At 45.6% G+C, this 27,634-nt stretch overlaps 1 protein-coding gene across 1 annotated transcript; it reads left to right on the forward strand.

The window, feature by feature from the left end:
- The first annotated feature begins 208 nt into the window (after window positions 1-208).
- Window positions 209-27,634, forward strand: Tspan13 (tetraspanin 13). Its single transcript, XM_075947409.1, has 6 exons — window positions 209-657; window positions 20,100-20,267; window positions 21,617-21,697; window positions 22,832-22,945; window positions 25,101-25,214; window positions 26,594-27,634. Exons 1-6 carry the CDS (start codon window positions 595-597, stop codon window positions 26,666-26,668), a joined length of 615 nt encoding a protein of 204 aa, XP_075803524.1. The 5' UTR covers window positions 209-594; the 3' UTR covers window positions 26,669-27,634.

Here is a 27,634-nt window from a genome sequence, read left to right on the forward strand (position 1 = left end):
TCTTTCATTCTTGCCGTCTTTTTTCATTCAAACGACGCCAGGTGCTTCGTTTTTTTTTTTTTTTTTTTTAATTATCTCATTCAAAATGGTGCCACGTCACCCACCGGGCAAGCGTGGAGAGAGGTGCTGTCATTTCTCCTGCCAGCGTGGAGCCCCGCCCTCTGCTGCTCACCTGCTCCGGGGTGGAAATGACACAGAGGCCACTGTCACGAGCCCGGGGCCCGGTTCCCTGCGGGACGGTCCAGACCCCCTCCCCCTCCGCAGAGCTGCCCCGCCCCTCCCTGATCCGGGTCGGCCGAGCGCATTGATTTGCATATTTCTACCTTTGTTCCCGGGCTCTGGCCAATCAGAGTGTGGGACGAGGCGGGGCGGAGGGGCGGGGCGTACGCTCGGCGGAGCTGCGGCGGCCGCAGGTTGCAGAGTGGGTGGGAGCCGCTGCGGGCGCGGCACTGCAGCCCCAATCCTGAACCCCGAACCCAGCACCCAGCACCCAGCCCCGGCCGCAGGCCCCGGAGGCTAGGATCCAGCGGGTACCTTCCCGGCCCAGCCGAGGACGTTTCGACCCCCAAGGCGCCCACCAACCCACACGCCACGATGGTGTGCGGGGGCTTCTCGTGCTCCAAGAACTGCCTGTGCGCGCTCAACCTGCTGTACACCGTGAGTAGCCCCGCGCCCGGGTGGTACCTGCGGGGGCCGCCAGCCTCCTCCCAGCCAGGCTGGCCAACTGCATCCCATCCCTCGCCCCTTGCAGGCTTCCCACGCCCACAGGCTCGCCCGCGCCCCCCCTTCCCCGCCCAGGACCCCGATCCCTGCTTGTCGCAGTCTCCGCCCGTCCTTCATTGTGGCGCTCGCCCCTCGCCCGACTCTCTGCAGCCCTTCCCGCTCACGCATCTCTCCCCAGGATCCCATCCCCATCCCTCCAACCGCACGCTCCCGGCTGGCTATGCCATCTGGAAGCGTGATCGGAGGCTGGAGAACAGCCCAAGCTCGGTGGACAGTTTGGGGGGTGGGATAACGTGGCCTGGGGTGGAGCAGGCGGCCTGTGGATGGCGCGCTTCAGGCCCAGCTCTGAGCGCTGTGGTTTGAATGAGGCTGCCAAGGGGGTTCACAGGATATCCGTGGCTTCCGAAGTTTGTTTCGTGCTTACATAAAGTCTCTTTGTTGATGTTCCTGCCAGTGAGGTTCCAGCTTGATGCTTTTCTCATGCCTTCTTCCCTGCTCCCTCTTTATCAATATTCTAACTCCATTTCAGGCGAAGTCCTTCAGTACACACACACACACACACACACACACACACACACACACACGCACGCACACACACTCACACTCCACCATGTAAGTCGTTTGTTCGTTTTTTCTCCCTGCTTATCAGCACATACCTCCCAGTTTTCATGTTGAAAGCTCGTTTTGATTTTTGAGGCGTAATTCTGGCTGAACAGGAGGAAGACGAGGTGACGTTTATTGAAACCCATCTACACCCCAGCCTTCTCCATGTACATTCTGTTATTTTTCTGTGTCTACATTTTCTAACGGTAAAGACCAAAATATGTTTTCATAGCTGGTAGTTGGTGGGTCTGGAGTGGAACCAAGCTGTGGAATCTCGATTTTCCCATAAGCTGTCTCCACTGCGTGGACGAAACTTCCTCTCGGCCATCTCACGCCGTCGCAGACTTGCTGCTCCCTTCTATAAATACACCTGGTGCTTGCAGCACCCACCCTGAAAACAAACCCTGCTCCCCTGTGTTAGCTGAGCCAGGCCATCTGGGGCAGCTTAGGTTACATCTATGGGCAAGAGAAGCTGACTGCTTGGGGTTAAGAGCAGACACAACCGTTCATTTTTTCCTTTCTTCTTTTGGTGTGTGTCTGAACATGGTGTCAGGGCTTTGAAGGTAGGCCAGAAATAGACATCAATGGCGTAAGCTTTTCTGGCTAGCTCTGAGGCATCTATTCAACACGTTCACAAATGGTGGACTCGGCAGAGGGTCTAGAACACGGGGTGATACAGCTCCTTGTAATTGGAGCTTCCTGTCAAGGCGCGTATCGATATCCACAAGTCTCACGTGAGGCTTGCTTACCATGTTGCTTAAGTAAACTCCCATCCGTTCTTCCAGTGTTTTCTCTGCTTAGCATGAACGATATGCTTAGAACGTCACATTCTATTTTGTGCCCCATCCCCCTCCTGCTTTGGTGATTCAGTCATGTGTTTACCTGATTCTCCATCTTCCTGTGCCTGCGTACGCACAGTGCAATGGCCGCTTCTGTGCTGCCTTGGCTGCCTGTGTGCATCAGTGTGCAGTATATACATTTTTAAAAGCAGGAAGGGTTTTTCAATGCCAAGTGCCATTGCTTTCAAGATGCATTGCTTTTAGCTGTCATGTCATGAACGCCAGGAGAAAGAAAAGCCGACCAGAAAGGGATATGTTACGATTATTTAATATATGTCTTAAACTATTGACCTCCAAAATGTGTTTTATTGATTTTTAACAGGTGTGCAGTAAAATTTAATTAATTGGAATTCATAGGACTATAAATGTGGCTAGCGTTTTAAAATCCTAACTATTTTAAACAAAGGGACTGTTCTTAAATTATTATCTGCCTGTCTCGTAGACATTGCAAATAGGTTATAATACAGTAAGTTCAAGGGGAGGTGAATGAGCGGGACAGTGGGGCAACATCTTAAACAGTAGAAAAACCTCCTGCAGCTATCGGTTAAGTTCTGTGTCCTCAGCGGCTCCCTCCACATTTTAAGAAGTTTTAAAAAAATGTGGTAGCCAGCGGAGTTGGGCTTGGTCCCTGGGAGGTGTTTTTTTAAGGCAGGAATAAAAAGATCCTTTGTAGGTTCGCCTCTGGCCCTGGTAACTGCCTCTATGGTCTGCTCAATGCTGTGGGATTAAATATGAGGTCATTTCTCAAAGTGTTCGAACCAGGCCCTGCTGGTGGGAGTGGCAGGTGGAAGGTTCCTGGCTGTGTTAGACGTCACAGCTGTTGTTCTGAAGCATTTCCTGAGGAACCTGGGGTCTAGCAAAGCCGTGTGTATCCTCAAGGGCTCCAGCTAGCCAGACCTCGGGCAGTATGGCCACTTCAGAAAGAGAAAGGAGGTCCCTAAACAACTTGGAAGGAACATCGCCTCATTTGCCTCGGGAATTCAGTGACCCTCTGGAGGCTAATGGTGGGGTTTTTGTGCTTTTCTGCCATGGTTTTTTAAACTAGGGGGGGTTCCTCAGTGCTGGAACAACCAAGGGTTAATGTGGTGTATGTAAACAATCTGTAGTGTTGATGAAAAAGGGAAGCCTGAGCAGTGTTGTAAGGCAAAGGCCCCTTGCAGCAGGACTTCCTGTATGTAAAGATGACAAGCTTCTGTATCCACAGTGTTGCTGTGTGCGCCTGCTGTGTGTTGTCATTAGCCCGGAAATGCGGTGGCCAACAAAATAGGGTTCTCCAGTAAGGATGCTTTAGTGAAGACTGTGTTTCACTTTCTGCAAATGGTTGAGGACGATATTTTGCCAGTTTCGCACTCCACTAAAACCCCTGGCAAATGGATCTAGAAGCCCTGTGTGAAAACGTACTTGCCCTGTATGAAGGCTCTATTTGGGCATATCACATGGTGTGTGAGGGCTGAGACACCTTAAACTTTAGGACTGAGTGAAGTCTTGCTGAGCTCGAAATCAAGAGGGGGTGTTTGAACTGAGGAAACGAAGGAGTAGCTTGCGAGTCTCTTTCATTTCTTCGGGACATACATATAAATTAAAATTAGTTTGGGAAATTAATTGCTTTATTTATTTGTTTTGAGACAGGGTACTGACCAGTCTGGTCTTGATCTATGTAGCTCTGGCTGCCCTTAAACTTGGAGTCTTCCTGCCTCAGCTTCTTTTCCCTTTCAAATTATTTAGCCGTTTATGAAATAGTTAATCAAATACATAATTCCAAAAGTTCAAGGGTGGCAGGGCAAGTTTTGCTTTCAGTTATGAATCGCTTATTTAATCTCATTCAAATGACTGTCTCCAGATTCCATTGCAAGAACAGGAGAGGTTTCAGATATTTATGCATATGATGCTGGCTGTTCAGAATTCCCACTGAAAAGTGCAATTTCAGACTCCCTAGAATCTAAAGTTCCTGATGCTTCATTTTGGCAATGAATCTCACTTGAACCTCACTGAAACCCTCATTCCAATGCTTGTGTTCAAAACCACTGACTCGGGTTCTGGAGTGCCAGGGTAGAAATCTACGGCCACGCTCTAAAATAGGATGCACTTCTACATTCATGTGTTTATTTATTTATCTTTATGTGTCTGAGTGTTTATGGGCATGTATGTCTGTGTACCATGTATGTGCTCAGTGCATGAAGAGGCATGGGGTCCCCTGGAACCACAGTTGCACATGGTTGGAACCACCATGTTGGGTGCTGGGAATTGAACCTGGATCCTCTGCAAGAGGAGCCAGTGCCTTCAACCACTAAGCCATCTCTCTAGCCTCTGAATATGGTATAGCTGAAAATATTTTTGATAAGTGTTGAAAAACAGTTTCTAAAACTACACATTGTTATTTGTGGGAAATTGTAAGAAATGTGAAGTGAATGTATTAAAATACGTAATATATTGGAATTCCCCCCCTCCCCCCACGGTACTGGCAACTAATTCCAGGGCTTAAAACATTAAGTAATTGGATAGATGATTTTGTAAAATAGAATCAAACAGAAAAATATGACACAAAGTGTTTTTATTATACTATGGCCTTTCAGAGATGCCCTGCTGTGCTGACGAGATGCCTCAGCAGATAAAGGAAGGCATCTGATGGCCAGAGCTTGATCCCCTGAACCTACGTGGTGGAAGGAGAGAAGGAACTCTTACAGTCTGTAGGAATGGTGTAGTATTGTTAATAATCATATTGTGATTTAAATTATAGGTGGCATGGTTTGATATATAATATAAATGGTTTAATATATATGGGTTTTAACTTCAGAAAGTAGCATAAAGTTAAAATCAGAAAGAAATTTTGTAAGTTGTGTGTGTGTGTGTGTGCGTGTGTGTTCTTCTAAAATCTTCCCAGGTTTTTCTCTTTCACCATTTCTTAATTTGAGAGTCTCGACTGCTTAGCTCAGGGTGGCCTTGCAACTGGCCGCCATCCCCCTGCCTCAGCCTCCCGTGGGATTGCCATGCCCAGCTGAGTTCTTTTACTTACTTTCCTTTGTAAGTAGCCCACTTCACAGTTTTCCCTTCTACATTTTTGCTTGTTTTGAGAAGAGTTCCCCTGACATATCAAACAGTATGCTGATTGTCGCAGCGTGTCTAACGTGAGTGCTGGCTTAGCAAAGCCCGAAGACCTGAGTGTGGTCCCTGGGACACTCGCCATGGAGCAAGAGAACCGATTCCTGCACGTTGTCCTCCTCTGACCTCCTCTGACCGCCGTGTGTGCTCCGCGGCACGTGTGCACTATGTCCACCCCACACAATGGATGGATGAATGAATAGATGTAATTAAGAAATAAAATTGAGATCTATTCTATAATAGAATGGGAAAAGTTCATAAACTGGTAAGAGAAAAGTGTTACCTGGTTTATTCAGGAAGCCAGCTCGTCCAGCGCTACCCTAACCCACACAGAACACAGCTTTTTTTGTTTTATTTTTTGTTGGTTTATCTGTAGCCTGTTCGTTTGCAAATTGATGATGATTTCATTCTTCCTTCATGGAAATGTGACGGTAAAATAACAGACTGTGTGAAACACTTAGGCGTGGTAAAGAAATAGAACTAAGTCCTTACAGCTTCAAGAATGAAAGGTGAATTATTCAAAACTTTTGAACTATAGACCTGTGAGCTATAACGAAGGGTTTTTCAATGCACTGGGTTTTGACGCATAAGTCAGTGTACTCCAGGGAAGCAATTCATAGCCTCAAATAAAAACAATGGTCTTTTACTTGTAAGAAGATAACGGCTGGTATGTGTTGGCTATAAACATAGAATTACACTTTGTAGATTATTTTCTTTTTCTTTAAATGTGTGTATGTGCGCCTCATGTATGCAAGGCAAGTATTCTACCAGCTGAGCTCTACCCCCAGCTTTTGGGGTTTATATTTAGCTATATTTAATTAAACATATTTAAATATTTAATATAAAATATATCTAGATATATTTTACATTTAGTATAGATTTTAGTCCTATTCTAGTCATTAGAATTCTGGCAAATTGTAGTTTTTATTTCCAAGTAAAATTATTACTTCAGCTAAGGAGAGTCTTAACTGAAATTGCTTTGAAATGTTTGTATTTAGCATTTTTCAAAATTCCGATCATTTTAAAAATGACTCTAATTTGTTTATTTTGCTTTGCTTATTTATTTATTTAGAGACAAGGTCTCACTGTGCAGTCTTGGCTGGCCTACAACTCATTATGTAGAGCAAGGTGGCTTCCAACTCAGAGTCGCCTGCCTCTGACTCCCCAGTGCTGGGATTAAAGGTGTGAGCTACCACCATACCCAGCCTCATTTTTCATTTATGAATCAGGGTCTTGAGCCGTTCAAATTTAATTTTTTCTGCTCCTGCTGTTCATGCTGGTTTATAGGCATGTGCTACCACACTTGGCTCTTCAGATTACTCTGATATTTTGATTTATGATTAGATGTGTGTAATAATACCCTATTATTCAAGCCACTATAGGCCCACCTGGTCCTTGACACTCACCAATGAGAGGTTCAGAGTGAAGCAAAGTTACTCTGTCCATTAAATTGCAAAGACGACAAGAGTCAAGTGTGACTGAGGAGAGGGCTCTACCTAAGTGCTTTGTCTGTACGTGGATTTGGGGCTTTGAAGCCACGGAGCCTGCCACTAAGTTCAGTTTGTTCTTTTGGACTCATATTCCTTACCCACACAATTCTGTTCTTGAGGTGTTTTAGGTATTTTGTTAGGCTTACACACAAAAGATCTAGGAAGATAGTTCATTTATCCTTAGGTCACAAGGACATTGGACTTCAGGCATAGGCCATTAGTCATTGTAACCGTCTTGTTTGTGAAGTTTCTGAAAAAAGGAGTGCAATTCTTTTGTAGTATTCTGGTCAGTGGTGCCAGAATTCCTGGCTGTCAGCCAGCCATAAACAGCAATCAGAATCAGGAGAGGAACAGAGAGGGTTTTTCTTTTCTCATGGCCACCTGCTTCCGAACCAGTAGTCTCCTCAGAGTGAAATGGGTACAGATGTGCATGCAGAATCACCGAGGGTCTCCTCAGCGTGAAACAGGTTACAGATGTGCATGCAGAATCACCGAGGGTCTCCTCAGTGTGAAACAGGTTACAGATGTGCACACAGAGGCACCAAGGGTCTCCTCAGAGTGAAACAGGGTACAGATGTGCACACAGAGGCACCGAGGGTCTCCTCAGTGTGAAACAGGTTACAGATGTGCACACAGAGGCACCGAGGGTCTCCTCTGAGTGAAACAGGGTACAGATGTGCACACAGAGGCACCGAGGGTCTCCTCTGAGTGAAACAGGGTACAGATGTGCACGCAGAAGCACTGAGGGTCTCCTCAGAGTGAAACAGGTTACAGATGTGCATGCAGAAGCACGGAGGAAATTCACAAAGCTATTGCTGAAACAGAAGCTTGGGATAAACAGGTTTTCAGCCAAAGTGAAAGAATAAATTCTGGGCATGCTTTGAGGGTGGGGCCAAGATGATTTCTCATGGATGGACACTGGGGTACCAGAGAATGAGGCAAGTGACAGATGCCAAGTGTTTGTGGCCCAGACCCTGCCAAGATGGCATTGGGTTGGCAGGACCACAGAAGGTTCAGTATTAGGTGAGAGGTCAGAGATTCTCAGGCAGTTGTTAGCGAGCTTTTGATACTCAGCAACGGACTCAGCAGAGAGGGCTACCAGGAGGTACCCCTTAAGCTACCATGAGCATCAGAGTGGCCTTAGCAGAGCCGCCATGGGATGAAGGCAGTCAAGTGGATGGACTCTGGGAAGGAGCGGGGAGGAAGAGCTGGAGGAGACTGTGATGGAGTTGGTCGCTGGAGAGGCTGAGAGGAGCAGTCCCAAGGAGAGGGGCTTGAGCCCGTGTGTCAGGTGGTGCTGATAAAGGAACTAAAACTAAATTAGCTGTCATTTTGTGCCTTCCTGCCAGCCTGCAATGACTTGGTGCTGGGGATTGAGCCCGGGGCTGGCTGTGTCTGAACCGTTGTGCATACTAGACAGCTCCTCTCCCAACTGTGCCCTGCCCTGGGCACTAATTATTGTATTTAACACAAAGAAGTCATCCCCTCCTTTTCTTACAACAACAACAGTAAGCCTGCGTCTCCACCGTTTCTTGCTGACCGCACAGTGCAGCTCAGCATTAGTTACGGAGTACAGAGGTCAACAAGGGGCTGTTTTGCCAGTATCCCCACCTCTGTTTTGTAACCATTGCGGAAGAAAAAAAGGGGATGGAATTTCGTTGGCAGCTAAGGGTGCCATTTCAAAATAATTGGCCTTGGAAAATGATTAAGCCAGGATCCCTTACTTTTGGTTCTTTCATATCCTTTCGTTAGAGGAGTCAAGTGCGTTGTGTTTTGTACCTTCGAGCCCTACAGAAGTGTGCGGGGACACTTCAGTCTTGTGTCACGTAAGGAATCACAACGAAGAAAGTGCTGGGATTTTGCTTTCATGCTAAATGCCTGGCTGTTTAGCGATGCCTGGATTACTCATGAGCCCGCACATCTTCAGCCGGATGTTATAGGTTATAAATACGTCCGCTTGCTTGATCTGTGAAATCACAAGTTCATAGCATTTAGCGGAAGGTGGTTTAAGGCCTATGTATACCTCAGTCTCTTTGTATGGTGCGGATGGAGTTCGGTCCTATGCTCTCATAATAATATTTTAAGTTTTCTTGCCTGCTACTTCAGTTCACAAAGAACTCTTGCTTTTTGTTTGAGACAAAGTCTCACTGTAGCTCTGGCTGGCTTGAGCAGGTTGGATTAAAGGTCATAGAGATACCTGCCTTTGCCTCCTGAATGCTGGGATTGAAGGTATGTGCCACACCAAGCCACCTGAGGAGCCAGCCACCCTTTGTTCCCTCCTTCCCTTCCTCCTTTCTTTCCTCCCTCCCTTCTTGCCTCCCTCCTTTCTCTCCCTCCCTTTGTATTTTGTGTGTGTATGCATGTGTGTGTGTACCTCCTGTGTGCAGGAGTATGTGGAGGGCAGAGGGTTCCATAGAACAGGAGCTGCAGATGGTTGTGAACCACCATGTGGGTGCTGGAAATCAAACCCGGATCCTCTGGAAGAACAACACGTGCTCTTAACCAGTGAGCCATGTCTCCAAATCTACTTTTTATTTTTTTGATTGTTTTTATTTTCTGTGTCTTGGTGTTTTGCCCCCATGTATGGCTGTGTGTCATGGGCATGGCTGGTGTCTGAGGCGGAGGTTGGGAAAGGACATCAGGGTCCCTGGTCCTGGAATTACAGATGGTCCTGACCCTTCAGGTGGGGTTATTGGGAACCAAATCTGGTCCTCTGCAAGAGCAGCAAGTTTCTTTAATCCCTGAGCCATCTCTCCAGCCTCTTGTTTGTTCTGAGACAGAGCTTTCGTATGTAATGCTGGATGGCCTGGAATTCAATAGATAGGCCAGGCTAGCATCAATTACATGGCACTTACCTTGCCTCTGTCTTTGAAATGCTGGGGTTACAGGTACATACATGTCACCATGCTTGGCCATCAGAATATTACCTTTATTTTAGAGCTAACAAGACATTTTGAATAATAGCAACAGCTAATCTATTTCTGATGATCAAAAGAAGTAGCTGACTTAGAAATACTCCTAATCCCATCTTGTTCTTGAACAGAGTGGATATTTGATGAAAGAATGTACAAGGATAATCTGGAACATGGTTGGACTGAGTTTCTTTCCCTTCAATAGTGTATAGATTGAAGAGTAAGCATTTCCCAGTACACTGATGAGGGGCAGTGAGAACCCCATCATCTAGCAGTTTGCTCTGCCACCTCTTCTGCTCTAGGCATTTAGCCAAGTGCTGGGAATATAAAGTGTGTGTGTATATATATAATCATATATAAAACATATGCTTTGACTGCAGGCCACCTGAAGTGTTTAGGGCACCTTTGAGGACGCCAAAGCTGGCTGGGGCTGGAGAGGTAGTCACACCTATTGCATCTCAGGATTTAGAGAGCATAGGAGTACAGGCTTAATATTAAATCAAGATAGGCACAATGCCAGCATGGGAATGACCTATTCTGCCTGCCTTCAAAAAGCAATTAAACATCAATTAGTGTCTGTGGTGGTTTGAATGAGAATGGCCTCCATAGACTCATATATTTGAATGCTTTGTCCCCAGTTGGCGGAACTGTTTGGGAGGGACTTGGAGGTGTGGCCTTGTTGGAGAAGGCATGCCATTGGGGTGAGCATTGAGGGTCCAAAAGCTCTGGCTGTTCCCAGTTAGCGTTTCTCTCTCTCTCTCTCTCTCCTTCCTACTGTAAGATAAGGATATAAGCTCTCGGCTGCTGCCCTAGTGCCATGCCTGCCTGTCTGCTGTCATGCTCACCGTCATGATGTTCACTAACCCTCTGACACTGTAAGCCCTCCATAGACTCTTTCTTCTAAAGGCTGCCTTGGTCCCAGTGTCTCCTCATAACAAGAGAAAAGTAGCTGTGATGGCGTCTCAGTCCATTTTCTGTGGCTGTAATAGAATATAACGGACTAGGCAATCAATAAAGGAAAAAGGGCTCCTCACAGTTTCTATAGGGTTACCTACAGTGCCTAATCCATCATTGAAGCCTCACCTTCAGGACCACGCCTATCCTGAATCGCTTTCCGAAAGCCCCTTTTCCAGTGAAGATCGGACACGTTGATGCTGTTCTCTGGGCTGTGCTGTCTTGAGCTTCCGCTGACGACGTGTCCCTTAGGGTGCGGTGGTGCACCTGGGGATCCTCCTCTGGGGATTTGTCAGGGGAAGCTGTACTAGATTTAGACCCTTTCCCATCACAGCCCTTTTAACTCCCTTTAAAGCTCTTTTTGTATGTCAAATTTTCTTTGTTTTAAAGGGAAAACAGGAAAGGTTGGTGCTTCCTGCCCATAAAAACAGCACCATCAAGGAGTTAACGGGGCCGTAATCTGTTTTTATCAGCATTTCGTCTCCCAGAGGAAGGAAACTATTTGTCATGGCTCTAAATTTACTTTCTGCTACAATTGCTTTCATAAGAAAACTGTTATTATTCTTGAACATTATTCTTGTAGTTGCTTTGTCTCCCAAGGTACGGTGACAGGCTTGGATTTTTTAATTATGCAGCTACCGTTAATTTCATTTGAAGCTGTAATTTTTAGATTACTAACTTGGACTCGTAACCTCATTCCCCTGAAACTGTAAGCCAATGGTAACGTTTAATTATCACGGCTGATAGAGATAAGTCTTTTTATTATAATATGGGAAAGGCTCCTTTTTCATAAAAGTTAAACAGTGAAAATCTATCTTAGAAGTCCATTAAATATCTTTAAATGTTGTTTTTATCCTGAGAAATTAATTGTGACTGTTAGGTGGGTTTTAGTTTTGATATGTCAGAAACACCACTCACAAGCCAATACGTCCTTTTCAAATTGTTTATATTATAGGTCTTTCATTTGTGTGGGGGTTTTATTTTGCTACCCTATTTTAATTTTATTTTTTTTAAGAAAACTTTTTTTTTTTTTTTTTGCTTTTTCAGACAGGATTTCTCTATGTAACAGCTCTATGTAGCTATGTAGACCAGACTGGAACTCGCTCTGTAGACCAGGGCTGGCCTCAACCTCACAAAGGTCCACCTGCCTCTGTCTCCCAAGAGCTGGGATTAAAGGCATATTCCACCACTACCCGGCTCTTTTACTAGTATTTTTAAAGATTTATTTTTATTTTTAATTATATGGATGTGACAGTGTCTGAGTGTGAATTTGAACAAATTCATGTAGAGCCCACGGAGGTCAGAAGAAGACATTGGATCCTCTAGGGTGTGAGCTCCCTAACGGTGCTGTAAACTGAACGTGGGTCCTCTGAAAGAGCAGTGTTGACTCTTTAACTTCTGAGCCATCTCTTCAGCTTCTTCTTCTTCTTCTTCTTCTTCTTCTTCTTCTTCTTCTTCTTCTTCTTCTTCTTCTTCTTCCTCTCCCTCTCCCTTTCCCTCCTCCTCCTCCTCCTCCTCCTCCTCTTCCTCCTCCTCCTCCTCCTCCTCTTCTTCTTCTTCTTCTTCTTCTTCTTCATTTATTCTTATTTTATTTGTCTGAGTGTTTTGTCTGCAGTATGTGTATGGCTCCACCTGTGACCTCCAGAAGAGGGTGTTGAGTCCTTGGAACTGAAGTTATGACGTGACAGTTGTGAACTGTCATGTGGGAACCAAACCTGAGCCCTCTGCAAGAACAACAGTGCTCTTCCTTACCTGCTGAGCCATTCCTCCAGCACCTATTCTTGTGTTTTAATCAGAGAAGGTGATTAGTTCAAATAAGTTCATGGTCATGCTGTCTCATAGGAAGAGTTGGTTTGGCATTCGAGGATTGAATCTGCATTCTTTTTGCCTTTGAGAATAATCCCTTACAAACGATGATTTCTGTCTGTGTGTTTGTGCTTGAGTGTGCAGGAGAGGGGACTAGGGTGTGTCTGGTTCACATTTCAGACTGTTCAGGGATGATGGACCTGGAGACCTCATTTGTTGACAACCTAACTTAGAACCTACGTGTACAGGGCAAACACTGCCAATGGGCGGTCAGTAAGTTATTGCCGGTGGCCTTCTGGAATATGTCTCTTTTGTTCGTTTCCTTTTCCTCAGTGGCAGTGACGTGTGGAAGGAATCTGGATGGCACTGGACAACTCCTAGGTGGGGATCAGCAGCTGTATGGATGAGGCAGGATGCTCTGATTGATAGGAAAAAGCAAAGTGGAAGGATTTTGGTTGGGTACATATAAGAAAGTGCTATTAATGTTTCATCGTTTATTAACTAGGCACTTCATAGACACAGACAATAGCATGATGGAGTCCTGTGAACTTAATAGCTGGACTTTAGGGATGCCCAGTGTTCCGCCATGACATCTTCGCTAAGAAGTGATGTTAGTAGAACTGACAGTCACTCTGCACCCCTTTTACCTACCCCGTTTCTGTAAGCACTATCTTCAAGTCCACACCTGGCATGACATGCCCGTTCATGACTTAGACGACAGCTCTTAAGCTGCAAGAAATTGTGTTGCTAGTTTGTGTTTGGAAATTGACGTATTTCAGCAAGATTTCTATAATACTTGATTTATCTTTGGTTTTTGAAGTTTATTGATTGCATTGGAAGAGATTCAGATCACTTGTATTCTATTGTGTGATTACACAGGGTTTTGGATGCCCAGTCGTAGGTGTGGGGTTGAGTCCATTGGCTTCCTGGTTTACACAAGGGCCTAGCAGTGTCCTGTGAGGGCCTATTGGGCATAATGAGTCTCGAGGATTAACCTGAATGCAGAATTGCTAGGCTGGTGAAAGATCCAGGGCTCCTGCCAAATTCCAACTCTCCCCTCTGTTGTAATAGGAGCTGCAGGCTGCTTTTTGTCCCACCCGGCTCCCGCACGGCTAGCTTTACACCAGAAATAACAACATACAAACTGTATTCTTTTAAGCACTGCTTGGCCCATTAACTCTAGCCCTTACAGGCTCATATCCCGATCAACCCATCTCTAATAATCTGTGTAGCATCAGTCTTACCGGGAAAGATTCAGCATGTCTGACCTGGCAGCTTGCTTCATGGCATCTGCCAGGGAGAGGGGAGCATGGCCTCTGAGCTCACTTCCTCTTCCTCCCAGCATTCTGTTCTGTTTACTCCACCCACCTATGTTCTAACCAATAAAATGGGCCAAGGCAGTTTCTTTATTTTTTAACCAATGACCTTCCTCCATCAACCCTCCTGCCTGGAGGTCAATTTTGGAATTTAGTATGTGTGAGATTGTGTTTGTTCTAATATTTATGATTTTGTTTGTTGATTGGCTTTCCATCAGCCTCTTGAAAGCTCTATTACTGAGTCTTCCTCATAGACTCATAGATTTCTTTTTTCTTAGGTCTTTTGAGAATTTTGACTGATAAAAAGCTTCTCTTTTTAAGATCTGGGCTGTTTGGGGGTTGGGATCTGCCCCTGTCTCTCATGAGTCACTTTGGTTTGCTTCTCTGAGGTTTTCCTTGCCCCTCAGTCATTCCAGCTGGTGATTAGCTTCCATCTGAACCATTTGGCAGGCGGGTTCCTGCACGCATGGGGTAGGGTGGATTTCAAGGCCTAGAGGATGGGCTGTTTCGTTTCACGACTTTTGAAGATATCCAGAGGTCTTTGCAGTCTCCCTTTCCGGTACTTTACCTTGAGAAAATAGCGTTCTGCATCGCAGCTGTGTGTGGGAACTGGTTCCACTTCCCAGTTCTGCTTGGCCTGAACCCAGAATCTCCTTTAGACTCTGCCCTTCTCGGACCCCATGCCCCAGTGGGCTGTTCTCCACCAGCTGGGCCAGGGCAGCGAAGACTTTCAGTTCTCCTTGCTTTGAGGGTCTATGGGGTTTCGTGTAGTTTCTCTGTATATGTTAAAAACCCTTTTCATTTGTTTGAAATATAGCTCGGCAGGAAGGATTGCTGTTTTATTTTAATTAATCAGTCAGTTAACTTACATGTCTTTGTAATGAGTGGATGGGTGTGGGCCAGAGCCACTGTGCTACGGGGACTTGTTTTCTCCTTCACTGTGACTCCCAGGGGAGGCTAGGGAGTAAGCTCAGGCTTGAGCAAGCAAGGGCTTAGGACTGCTGAGCAAGCCCACACCTACTGTCCCTTCTAAAAACGGTTTTAAAATTTTTATTTATTTATTTGTTTGTTTTTCGAGACAGGGATTTGCTGTAGCTATCAAGCCTGTCCTGGAACTAGCTCTTGTAGACCAGGCTGGCTCGAACTCACAGGGATTCGCCTGCGTCTGCCCCCCGAGTGCTGGGGTTAAAGGCGTGTGCCACCACCGCCCAGCAAAAATTTTTTTTTATTTATGTCGCACTTGTTTTGCCTGTGTGTGTACCACATATGTGCACTAGGTGGGCCTAGAAGGCACCCGAGGGCATTGGGGCTCCTGGCATTGGAGCTAAGGTTGTGATCTGTCTTGTGGGTCCTCTGAAGAACCGCCAGTCCTCTGAGTGGCTGAGCCATCCCACCATCCCCTCCAACCCCCCAAGAGCTAGGGTCTTATAATCGAGGTCTGACTGTTAGCTTGACGCTTGTTATGTAGTCTGATTGGTCTTGAACTCTTGGAACGCCTCCTACCTCAGTTTCCCTAGTTCTGGGATTGCAACGGTGGCCATCATGCCCCACAGGAAGGATTCATGATATTTCAGAACTGCCCGTGGTAAGCCGAGTAAGGCTTGGCCTCAAAGGCCCTGTGTAATCCTGGGTTCAGATGTGTTTGTAATACGCTTCTCAGGCTTTTCCCATTGTTCTCATCAGGCAAACTTTCAAGACCACTGCAGGTTTCCTGTTGACAAACTACTGCACCTGTAGCAGCCTGAAACAACAGGATGTGCTCTCCTCACCAGACATCAGAAGTCTCTGCAGATCGCAGAATCTGCTTCCTAGAGTCTAGTCCTTGCTTACCTTAGCCTAGAACGCTTCCTCTGCCTTCAACGCTAGCAGCATGCCACTACAAGCCTCCCAGACTGCACTCTGCTTCCCTCAGCAAAGTCCTCTCTGACGTGAACCCTCCTCCCGCCTCCTCCAAGGACTCTGGAACTATTTATTTAAGTCTTATTTAGATAATCCAGACAAACCCTATCTTGAGATGTCGATTGAATCCTGTCTTCGAAGTCCTCTTGGCCAATCTCCTCGTGCTGTGGACATTGGCCTTTGGACTGGGCATCGTGGTGTATTCCTGGAGTCACAGAGGATTGCTTGAGTCTGGGAGGGACGTGGGAGCCAGCTGGGACATCAAAGGAACACCTCATCTCATAAAGAGGAATGTGCTTTAATGTACTTTTTTTGTCTGCATTCTTTGGCTTATTATGTTCACCTAGGTGTGCGTGTTTTTTAATCTATAGTATGACACACTTTATAAAAACCTCTAACAGCAATTATTTGTCCTCTTGTGAACTTTCATTCATTTTCCTACTGACTTCTAGAGCAAAAGTCAGTGAATGACAGCCTGCAAACCACCTTAATTCAGACACACATGGCATTTTTATAGATAAAATATCATTACAATACAATTATATTTATTCATTTTAACAGTTTGTTTCATATGTGTCTCTCTCTGTGTGTATAGTAGCATGATTAATTAGAACCCAGAGACAGATATTAGGATTCAACCTGCAGGTCAGAAAAGCAAAACAGCCAGCCACTGGCTTTTCTACCTCAGTCCAAAATGGCGATTCTGCCTCCATGAATCTCAGAATGAGGCTGTGTCTGCGAGCTGTCTCCTCCCATTTTATATTCGTCTCTAGGGCTGGGATTAAGGGTGTGCACCACTACCCCCGGTTACTATGGCAAACTGGGATTAAAGGTGTCTGTTACCACTGCCTTGTCTGTAAGACTGACCAGTGGGGCTGTTTTACTCTCTGATCTTCAGGCAAGCTTTATTTATTAAAATACAAATTTATTTATAAAATACAAACATCACCACGTGTGTGTGTGTGTGTGTGTGTGTGCGCGCGCACACGTGCACCCCAACACGTACCTACAGTTCAGAGACCAGTTTCCAGGACGCAGTTCTCTCTCCTCACTGTGGGAGCCTGGCAATGACCGCAGGTTGTCCGGCGTGGCAGCAGTTACCCTGACGGGCCGAGTCATCGTCTTGTTGGCCTGAATTCACATTTTTAAATAATCTGGAAAAAAAATAATCAAAGGGAGAAAAATACTTTGATACATGAAAATTCATGGACAGTCTGAGAAGAAAGTGTTGATGGTTGAGCTGGCACAAACATGTCATCTCAGTACGTGGGAAGCCAAGGCAAGAGAACCCTGATTTGGAGGCTAGCCTGAGGTACCTGACCTTATGTCTGCCATTCTAAAATCCTTCCAACAAAAATGAAGCCAAACCTAAACAGACAGCAACAAAACTCCTAAACAAAACAAACAAAACCTCAGAACCCCAGCTAAATGAAACTAAAAGATGGGGGTGCTGTCAACACGGCCCTGTTCTTCTGTTTGTACTGTGTGCCTCCGGGCTTGTACCATATTGGAACTGAATGACCACGGCAGGGCTGGGATTTGCACAACCAGGCTATGGAACAGAAAATTTCCAACTTCTGTTCTGTCGTATGCCCCATTTTTAAGTCTTTCACTTATTTTTTAGTTTAATGCTTAAGAATATTTGACTTTTAGTATTTTTAATTTTTAAAAATCCCATTAACATAGTAGTGATTTGGCATGATCTTGGAAGGATCATGTACATATATGTATGCTACCCAGGGTGCGTGTGGAGCTCAGAGGGCAGCTTCTGGATTGTCCTAGCCTTCCTCCTGGCTGAGGTCATGTCTCCATGCTGTGTGGCCCGAGTGCTTCCGGCTGACTCTCTTGTCTCCCGTCTGAGCAGTGCTCACTGCGGATGCCGTTACATTTGTCATTTAACCCTGGTTCCAGGAGCAGACTTGGGTGTCAGGCTCATGTGGCAAGTGCTTTTACCTGCTGAACCACGTTCCTCGCCCAGAAGTTTTTTTTGTTTTTAATGTTGAATGAAGCGCAGATTGGTCTTCTTGTCCCTTGAGTTACTGAATTAGTAAGCCAGACTCCCTCTCCATAACTTGGTGTTAGCAGAGGGGCTGGGGATGGAGAGGAGTCAGTATTACCGTGGACACAGGCTGTGGTGCCCAACTGTTGGTCAAACGCTAGTCTAGGCACTGCCATAAGAATATCTTGTAACTATGACCAGAATTTACAGTCGGTTGATTAAATGAATCAGACCACCCTCCAGAGTGTGGGTGTGAATCAGACCGTCCTCCGGAGTGTGGGTGTGAATCAGACCGCCCTCCAGAGTGTGGGTGTGAATCAGACCGCCCTCCAGAGTGTGGGTGGTCTGGCGTTTCCCAAGGAATAAAGGTGCCCTGTCCAGATTTCTGCCTGGTCAGTCACAGATGTGTGGGCCAGATGTTTCAAACCTCTCCTGTCTGAGCCTCCCTTTCTTCTGATACATAGAAACAGATGTGTAGATTAGAGAGCTACTCCGATGTGTGTGCTTGTGGAATGCTTGCTGTCTGTGCCCCATCCAGAGATACAGCGATGATGCTAAGCCAGGAAGAAGTGAGGCCCTTCCTCACACCTTCCTGACGCGCCCGCTTTTACCGGCTGTGAAAGGAAGTGTGCTTGATTTGGGCGTTACAAAGTCAGAAAGAAGATCCCTCGTGAAGGGGCAGAGGGCCTTTTCTCAGCTCTCCATCGTTTAAAATTGTGAGGTGACTGTGAGAAGCTACCCAACAGAACTGCCAAGGAGTAGCAGCTGAGGGAGGGAGGTGGGACTTGAGGGAATGTTTGCTTTGTTCCTTGTGTACTAGCCACAGTGCTGGAGGCCGTGAGTTCCCCGCCACCGGACACTGGTTCTGTGGTCCCACAGGTGATTTCTTTTGTTCTTACATTTTGGCTCTTTAACCAAGATTCTAGAAAGAAAATGTTTTGGATAAAAATACAAATAGATGAACACTATCAGTTTTGTTTGTATCTCTACGTATGTAAATATCTTTTTTTTAAACCAGCTCATATAAAGCATCTTTAGTATTGTTTAACCCATAAACAATGATACATATTAGCAGAAAAATTCAAGCGATAATTTGTGTATTGATAAACAGAGTTTACCAAGTCTTTTAGTAATATGATGCTAGAAAAATCTAGTTTTGAATTTTGATTTTTCCCAAGTGGGCATTACACTGCCACATTAGCCCAGGAGATGAGTGACCGCACGTGTACAAAGGTTCTCTACCCCTCACCACAAACCCCCTCCACCCTTCTCTGAAACCCGCTCAAGCTAGCTGTGCCTCCTGTGGCTTAATTATAATCCCTGTGTAGTTTACCATTTATTTGTTTTTGTTTTTCAGTGATTGTAGCTGTGAGTTTTGTAATCCCTGTTACACACGGGTGCGCTCACTCTTCTGATTGTGTTCCACAAACCTGTAAATAAAATGACTATGTCATGCTTTCTTCTTGCCCAGATGGCATTTCCTTTTAAATAGCTAAGCTCTCTGCCCGTTTTTCATCTGGATGGCTTTAATGGCCTCTTGTGCCTCTGTATTTTAACATACTTGATGTTGACTGCAATGAACTTCCAGAGTAGTTCTGCAAACAGTTTTCACATGTTCTCCAGGGCAGGCCTGTAAGTTCCAAGGGAGGTGGGAGCATAGGAGTCCTTCCTTGTGAATGCCTCTTGCTCCTGGAGACACCGGTGTGGGAACAGATGGTAGAGCGAGGAAGGAAACAATAGCTTCTTATTCCAGGAACATAGCTTGCTGGGAAGGGAGGACTGGCTGAGCCGTTTGGGGAGGAGTGGGAGGACAGAGGGGGGGGCTGCAGGCCCACTGGGTTGTGAAGGAAAAGAAAAATAATTTTCATACGAACAGCTCAGAATCACGGGCTGCCTAGTGTTACACGTGCTGGTACTGTGCAAGCTTCCAGTTGCTCATGTGCAAGCCTTGTAATCACGTGACCTCTGAGACACCATTGTTGCCTTCTGGGTTAGTGTTAGTCTTTTTTAAAAAGCGTAATTGAGGGTTAGATTAAATTAATTAATACAACAGTATCCATGGAGGCTTGTGTGTTTCCGTCAGCTTTCTGTATCTATGGGTTTCACATTCATGGATTCAGTCACCTGGATCAAAAATTGCTTCATGAGCACAGATTTTCTTGTTGCTATTCCTCTGACAGTTTGGTAATGTCGCTTAGCCTTGACACTGCTTTAGCTAGTCTGAGTCACCCAGAGGTGGTTTGATGCTTACAGGAGGATGTTACAAGTTATACACTGTGACGACTGTTTCTATGAAGCTTGAATTTGCTGTATGTGGTGACGGGTTCTGGAACCAGCGCCCTGGGGATCCTGAGGGACGCCTGCCTTGCTATGAACGTGACTAAGATGTAGATGCCTGGACAGCGCTGGCGCTGTATAACTGAACGGTGCTGTGTAACTGAACCTCCATCTCTCCTCAGCTGGTCAGCCTGCTGCTCATCGGGATTGCCGCTTGGGGCATTGGCTTCGGGCTAATCTCCAGTCTCCGAGTGGTGGGCGTGGTCATCGCTGTGGGCATCTTCCTGTTCCTGATTGCGTTGGTGGGGCTGATTGGTGCCGTGAAACATCATCAGGTGTTGCTGTTTTTTGTATCCTTTTTAAAAACGAGGATTTTTACCTCCATCAGGTGACGTTCTCACTCATTATTGGTTATATTTCAATGGTTGCTACTAATTTAATATCATTCATTGCTACGAAGCCACCCTTAGGAGGACAATGTACGAATATGTGTAAAGAGAAAGCCTTATGTTTACTTATGCCCCACCCTTCCTCATCACGTCATTTTGAGTTCTGTAGATGGAGCTGTAGGCCTGCTTTGCGTCCTGCCCGGCTCCCGCACAGCTAGCTTTACACCCGAAATAACAACACGGAAACTGTATTCTTTTAAACACTGCCTGGCCCATTAGCTCTAGCCTCTTAATGACTAATTGTCACATCTTGATTAATCCATTTCTGATAATCTGCGTAGCACCACGAGGTGGTGACTTACCGAGAAGATTCAGCATGTCTGACCTGGCGGCTGGCTCCATTGCGTCTGACCCAGAGAGGAGAGGCATGGCGATTGCCTCACTTCCCTCTTCCTCCCAGCATTCTGTTCTGTTTACTCCACCTACTTAATTTTCTGTCCTATCAAAGGACCAAGGCAGTTTCTTTTTTAACCAATGAAAGTAACAATAGACAGATGACCCTCCCACATCAGAGTTCTACTAGCTGGGCATAATTCTGATTTTCCTGCAAATGTTCAGAGTTGAACTGAACTCATTTCGTTACTTCTAGGCCTTCCTAACACGTTAATTTTTGGTTGAGAATTTTACAGTATTTTATTCTCTAGATTTAGTTGTCTATATCTGTTTTTTTTATTTTACAGGTTTCAGAATTTGTATTTCATTTTGAATGTGAGTTTTTCAAAATCTAATTCTCCTCTTTCTTTTTGAGACAGGCTTCTGTAGACTGGACTGACCTCTGGTTTGGACAGTCCTCCTGTCTCTGCTCCTTAGGCTGTGGGATTACAAGTGTATCCCACCATGCCTGCTGTATGTAATTATTCATATCTGTCTAATGAATTGGTAGTTATAGTGTATTAGGAAAATGATACAGTGTATCACTTTGAACTTTAGTAAAACCGTTCTAGTTTCTAGGTGAATTGCTTAGAGTGGACTGTCAACATGCCTGCTGTATGATCTTACGCAGCATGTGCAGTGTCTTTAGCAGCAGGTAAAGGCACTTGCTGCCAAATCTGAGGACCAGACTTCAATCCCCGGGACCCGCGCGGTGGTCAGAGAGAACTGACTCCTGCAAGTTTTCCTCTGCTGAACAGTGTAGCACAGGCAGATATACCGTGTGTATGCCCCTGCCACACTCACATGCCTGATGAAGAGATAAGGGTAATAACAAAAGATAAGTTAAAATAAAATAGTCCTTAACTTGTAACTCACAGTATATGATCATTCTCCTGCTTGTATTTATCGTTCAGTTCTCCGTGTCTTGTGCTTGCTTAGCGCTGAATCAGGACCAACAGGTAAGTAAAGATTTTTTTTTTCTTTTTCTTGTTGAGACAGGGTCTCACTGTGTAGCTTTGACTGTCCTAGAACTGTAGACCAGGTTGGCCTCAAACTCACAGAGATCTGCCTACCTCTGCCTCCTGAGTGCTGGTATAGAAGGTTTGCGTCATTGCTCCCAACGGAGTAAAGTTTTCATTTTATTTTACTTTATTATGCAACATAGCACAAATATGAAAAAGATGGGAGGAAATGATTGGAGAATAAACATTTCTTTGTAGCACGATTAATAAAATCCCAGAGACAGAAATTGGGGTTCAACCTAAAGGTCAGAAAAGCAAAACAGCCAGCCACTGGCTCTTACCTCTACCTCAGTCTGAAATGGCGATCCTGTCCCCAGGAATCTCAGAATGAGACTGAGACTGAGAACTGTCTCCTCCCTCCTTATACTCCTCTCTAGGGCTGGGATTAAAGGCGAGCACCACTACTGCCTGGTTTCTATGACAACAGGGATTAAAGGTGTGTGCTGCCACTGCCTGGTCTGTAAGGCTGACCAGTGCAGCTGTTTTACTCTCTGAACTTCGGGCAAGCTTTATTTATTAAAATACAAATGAAATATCACTACATTTCTTCTTGCTAACAGTGCCATTTTTCCCCCGCTCCCTAACTTTGTTGCTTCTGCATGGCTAGTGGAAATGGTTGCTGGGGCGGTGCTCTCAGGTCTTGGTGATCTCTGGCTTAAAGAAGACTTAACCTTCACTGGGTGGAAACTGCTGTTCTCAAAAGGTGGCTCCTCTTCCCCAGAGGCTCCAAAGTGTCTGTGGTTTCCTTGTAGCAGTTACTCTTTTAAAACTCTTTTTGTAGAGAAAAAAATGGGTTTCTGAGTTGGAGCAAGGGAAACTTTGTATTGTTACACTTAGAGACTTATGCCTTTGAAGCAAGTACTGCTCTAAATTGCTTGTAAAAGCCCAGGACCTTTTCATTCATAGAAGTATTGCCTTAAGTGTTTTGCAGACCTAGGGATGCAATTTTGAAAAGGTGTGCTAGTTTTGCAGAAACTGTTCCATGCCTGCTCTACTTCCACTCGCAGGCTCTTGGTGTCTGTGTTCTGTGCCCGGATAATGTGTTTTCATGCATCTGTGAACTGTTTCTAGGGCCAACTGCTGGAGGTCGGATGGAACAATACAGCAAGTGCTCGAAATGACCTCCAGAGGAACTTGAACTGCTGTGGCTTCCGAAGCTACAACCCAAATGTCACCTGCCCGGCTGTAAGTCAGTTCTGTTTGTTTTCCTTGAATGTGTTCCCTACAGTTTAATAGGGATTCACAAAGAAGAAGAGGCCTTCTGATGCTGAATTATATTTCAGGACTGTTTGGCTAATGCCTCTGCTCCACTTTTCATAGGTACCACTGTCACATTTACCCATTCCGTGTACAGTGAGACCAGCCACATTTATTTTCTTGCCTGTAATTCTTCCTCATTCAGTTCCTTCCTATAACAAGTTGTGAGGGAGACATGATCAGTCCCAGAGATTTTTGTTTTTGCAGTTTATAAGCGAAGGGTCTGTATTAAATCACTCTCTTAACTAGCCCAACACCTCCAAGGTAGAAGACCCATATAACCGCCCTCCCCACTTTCCCTTCCTCCGCCTCACAATTGCTCACTTTCTGTTTGGGTTTGAGCTACTTACTGATGGACCAACGGGATCCATCTTTCTGTTTCCTACCAGACAGGTCCACCTAACTCAACCCCAGTCCTGTAGGATGGGCTCAGGGCTTAGCTCGTCTAGAACATTCATATTTTGGGGCAACTCCTCTTACAAACTGTCTAAGGCCTAAGCCGTATGTCTCTCTTCATGGAGGCCTTTGTGAGACTGTTTCTCTGTATGGGTCTGTATCCATTGCTATGAAACATGTGATCACAAAACTTATGGCCTAAGACAGCTGTCTGTTTATCCTCTCCGCTTTCCATGGGAGTCCAGGTGTGGTTAGCCGAGTCCCCTGCTCAGAGGTCTTAGTTTGTTCTCCAGACGCTGTGATAAAAACCTGCCGAAAGCAGCTCAAGGGAGAACGGGATTAATCTCGCTTGTAGTTCCAGGTTCCGTTCTGTCATTGTGGGAACATCACACAGCAGGAGCTCGGGGAGCTGGTCTCCTGGCAACCACTGTTAGGTGGGGAGAACAAGGAACTCATGTGCCCTCCTGCTCCGTTCACATTCTCCCCTCCCCTGTCTAGGGAGAATGGTTGCATCCCTGATGAAGGTGGTTCTTGCCACATCTTAACATGTTCATAGCATATTCAAGACAACCCCTCCCAGGTGATTCTAGCTGTCATGCTGACTGTTAACACCGGACTCTCACGGTGCTGAAGTGAGCTGTCGGTGGAGACTGGAATTCACGCGAGACTCGGTGTCCTCGCTTTGCTCAGGGGACGTCTGTAGGCTCATTGTTCTCGCAGGATTGTCCTGTTTGCTGGTGGCTGTCAGCCGGGGTCTTAGTCACCACGGTGAAGTGGGCACTATGACCAAGAGAGCCTTACTAGAGAAAGTGTTTAGTTGGGGGCTTGCTTGTAGTTTCAGAGGCTTATTCCATTATCACCGTGGAGGGGGATAATGTGGCCTATAGGCATGGTGCTGGAAAAGGAGGTGAGAATGAAATCTGATCTGTAGGTGTGTGTGTGTGTGTGTGTGTGTGTGTGTGTACATATATACAGAAAGAGATAACTGGGCTTAGTTAGCATGGTTCCAAACCCACCCCTAATGACACACTTCCTCCTAATCCCCATATCCTTTCAAACAATTCCACTCCCTGGTGACCAAGCATCCCGATGTATGAGCCTATGGGGGACATACTAATTTCAGCCACCACAGCTGGGTATCAGACCATGCATGCGAGTCAGTGTGAGGACCTCTGGGCTGGTGGAATGGAGTCTTACACAGTGCAGTCTAGACGTCTACCCATCTCATTTATAGTTCCCAGAAGGGGCGGAGCCTACAGAGCACTTGCAGACTAGACGTCCACCTATCCCATTTATAGTTCACAGAAGGGGACGGAGCCTACAGAGCACGTGCAGTCTAGACGTCCACCCATCCCATTTATAGTTCACAGAAGGGGGCGGAGCCTACAGAGCACGTGCTGACTAGATGTCTACCCATCCCATTTATAGTTCCCAGAAGGGACGGAGCCTACAGAGCACGTGCAGTCTAGACGTCCACCCATCCCATTTATAGTTCACAGAAGGGGGCGGAGCCTACAGAGCACGTGCAGGAAATGGCCATCTTGGAAATCTATACACACTTTAAAATCCATCCTCAGACTGGATGTAGCGCCCTAGCTCTGAAGCTTGTTCGTGAGCAGTGTTCTTACGTATTTTATTTCCTATACACGCACTTTGAAGTAACAGGTCCTGTCTTTTCTTTCGGCAGAGCTGTGCTAAAATGACCCACAAGTGCTTACCGTGCGCCCCCATCATCGAAGCGTATGCTGGAGAGGTTTTGAGATTCGTTGGCGGCATTGGCCTCTTCTTCAGCTTCACAGAGGTTGGTCCTCCCCCTTGGTCATAGGGAGTTCTGGTTTGTATTTAGGACACAGCATTGCACTTCAGCATAACATCTGACACTAGAAAGCTCCCTTTCCCTGAGGTCACTCAGTGTGGATGGAACACCCCCAGCTTGGAATCAGACATCTGGCAAACCCAGCGTGGACTCTGTGATGGGTGCCACTCTTGATCTGCTTACCCCTGTAAACAGTTAAAAAATGAAGAAATTAGGCTGAGTGGTTCTGGGCTTTCTTCTCTTTCTAGACTTACACAATAAATTATGGTTTAATTTCATCATAAGCAGAACATGAATGTTATTTAATACATGTTAATATATAATATTATAATCCACACATATGCATATATGCATGTAACGATTTGCTTTTAATTATTGCCTCTGTTGCGGGGTGGTGGTGGTACATGCCTTTAACCCCAGCACTTGAGAGACAGAGACAGGCAGACCTCTGAGTTCGAGGTCAACCTGGCACACAGAGTGAGTTCCAAAACAGCCAGGGCTGTACAGGAAAACCCTGTCTCCGAAAAAAACAAAACAAAACTGGAAGAAATCTGGGAATGGGAGTTGTGAGACGATCTTTCCTGGAGAAGAGCTCACTGGTGGGTTATCTAGTACCAAATGGTCAGCCCTGAAAACATACATAGAATAACATACATGGACTGAGAAGGTTATGTTTAGGAATGCGCATGCATGCACGCGCACACTCAAGAACAACTAATGAAAGAAGAGGCATGAATCTGAAGGAAAACAGACAGGGAAGGATATATGGGAAGGTTTGGAGAGAAGAAAGGAAGGGAGAAATGTAATTGTATTATAGTCTCAAAAGTAAAAATGTATAAAAATTGTGTTACTTTCAACTTAAAAAAAAATTGCCTCTGAAACTGAAAGGATAAAAGGCCGCAGAAAGTGGTCCCTGTGGTGGGCCCTGCCAATGTGCGCCGCTGAGAAATTACACCCAGAAACAGATCTAACGCAAGAGGTTTATTGGGCGAGGAGGAGAGGAGAGAGAGAGCGAAAGGCCATCTCAGAGTCTAATCTCTGTCCTCTTGTCTGATCTCTGCTCCCTCACCTTGCCCACGTCGGCTCCCTCTTATCAGGGCTACAGTGACTGCACCCTCGAGCCCACCTGGAAGATCCCTCATAGTGTAATGACACCGTCAAAGGCCCCCTTACCTCAGAACGTGTTCTGGGCAGCACGTAGTCCACCATAGGTCTCGTATTTCAGTGTGATTAGGGCCTGCCCTTTAATTTGTCTGAAATCTCTCCTCTGAGCAAAAAGCAAGCAAAAGTGATTCAGAAGTTTCAGTTATTCTGTTGATTAACTCAATCTATAGAGCACTTAGTTTTTCTTCTTTTAATTCCAGATCCTGGGTGTTTGGCTGACCTACAGGTACAGAAACCAGAAAGACCCTCGCGCCAACCCCAGTGCTTTCCTTTGAGGAGAAAACAAGGAAGAGTTTCCCCGTGTTGATCTTGCTCCCTTTCTCTAATCTTAAGTTAAGCTTCTTTGTTCACTGATAGAGCAAACAGTATCTGAAAACTACATTATCAACAGTGGAATTAAATATTTTCACTCTTAACGTTTCTCTAAACGTGTTTTGTTGACATTGCTGAAAAAGCAGCTGAAGTTCATTGTGTCCCCGACCCTCAGTGGTCCCTGTAATCTGCTGTTCTTGGTGTCTGGCACTGTCCACTGTGGCCTTTCCTGCTATAAAACTGTATATGGCACCCCTGGGGAAGTGGTCCTGCACCCCGACATCTCGGTCTCCCCAGGATAACTGCAGGGAGTGCTGCGCTGTGCAGGTAGCTCCCACCGAAGACAGTTGAAGCTGATGAAGCCGGCAAGGCAGAGGATCTGTTGTGTTCAGTTCCGTAGGTGACAGACATCTAAGTTCCCTGTACCTTTTGTCTTTTCAGGAAAGCTGCACTGTAGAGACAAGTGTTAGCATAGAAGTGATCATTTAGTTCTTGTAGTCCATCACGATTACATCTGTGTAGTCTAGAAGTAGTTGTGTCCTTAGGAAACTGAAGTTTAGTTTTTGACTTTTATACTCAAGGGCAAAGGAGGTGACACCGTTTAGGAAATGCTCTGGTGTGTGACTGTCAGCCTTCGAAATGGGATGAGCTTGAGAAAGATAGTGTATATATGCACAATCTGATATCCTTTTGTTTTAAATAATTTGAAGTTTAAAACACTGTATTTGTGAGCAACTTGCAATCGCTACGTTGGCCCATGTAACAAAAAGATATTTGGTTATCTTAAATAACCTTGTCTTGATATTTCTTGGTATTGTGACAGTGAGTTGTCAAATGCAAACATATTTAAATGTGCTACCTCCCATAAGTTGAGAGAAAAATGGTGTTTGTGGCTTGTATGTTACATTAAAAATTAAAAGCTGGAACCC

This window comes from Microtus pennsylvanicus, chromosome 14 (assembly GCF_037038515.1).
Source record: "Microtus pennsylvanicus isolate mMicPen1 chromosome 14, mMicPen1.hap1, whole genome shotgun sequence".
Lineage (NCBI taxonomy): Eukaryota > Metazoa > Chordata > Mammalia > Rodentia > Cricetidae > Microtus > Microtus pennsylvanicus.

What these genes read in the sequence shown, in the direction of transcription:
- Tspan13 (XM_075947409.1), top strand. Translation starts at nt 595, where the DNA reads ATGGTGTGCGGGGGCTTCTCGTGCTCCAAGAACTGCCTGTGCGCGCTC. An exon ending in CGCTCAACCTGCTGTACACC is followed by an intron (nt 658 to 20,099) that starts GTGAGTAGCCCC and finishes ATCTCTCCTCAG; the next exon opens with CTGGTCAGCCTGCTGCTCAT. An exon ending in TCTTCTTCAGCTTCACAGAG is followed by an intron (nt 25,215 to 26,593) that starts GTTGGTCCTCCC and finishes TTTTAATTCCAG; the next exon opens with ATCCTGGGTGTTTGGCTGAC.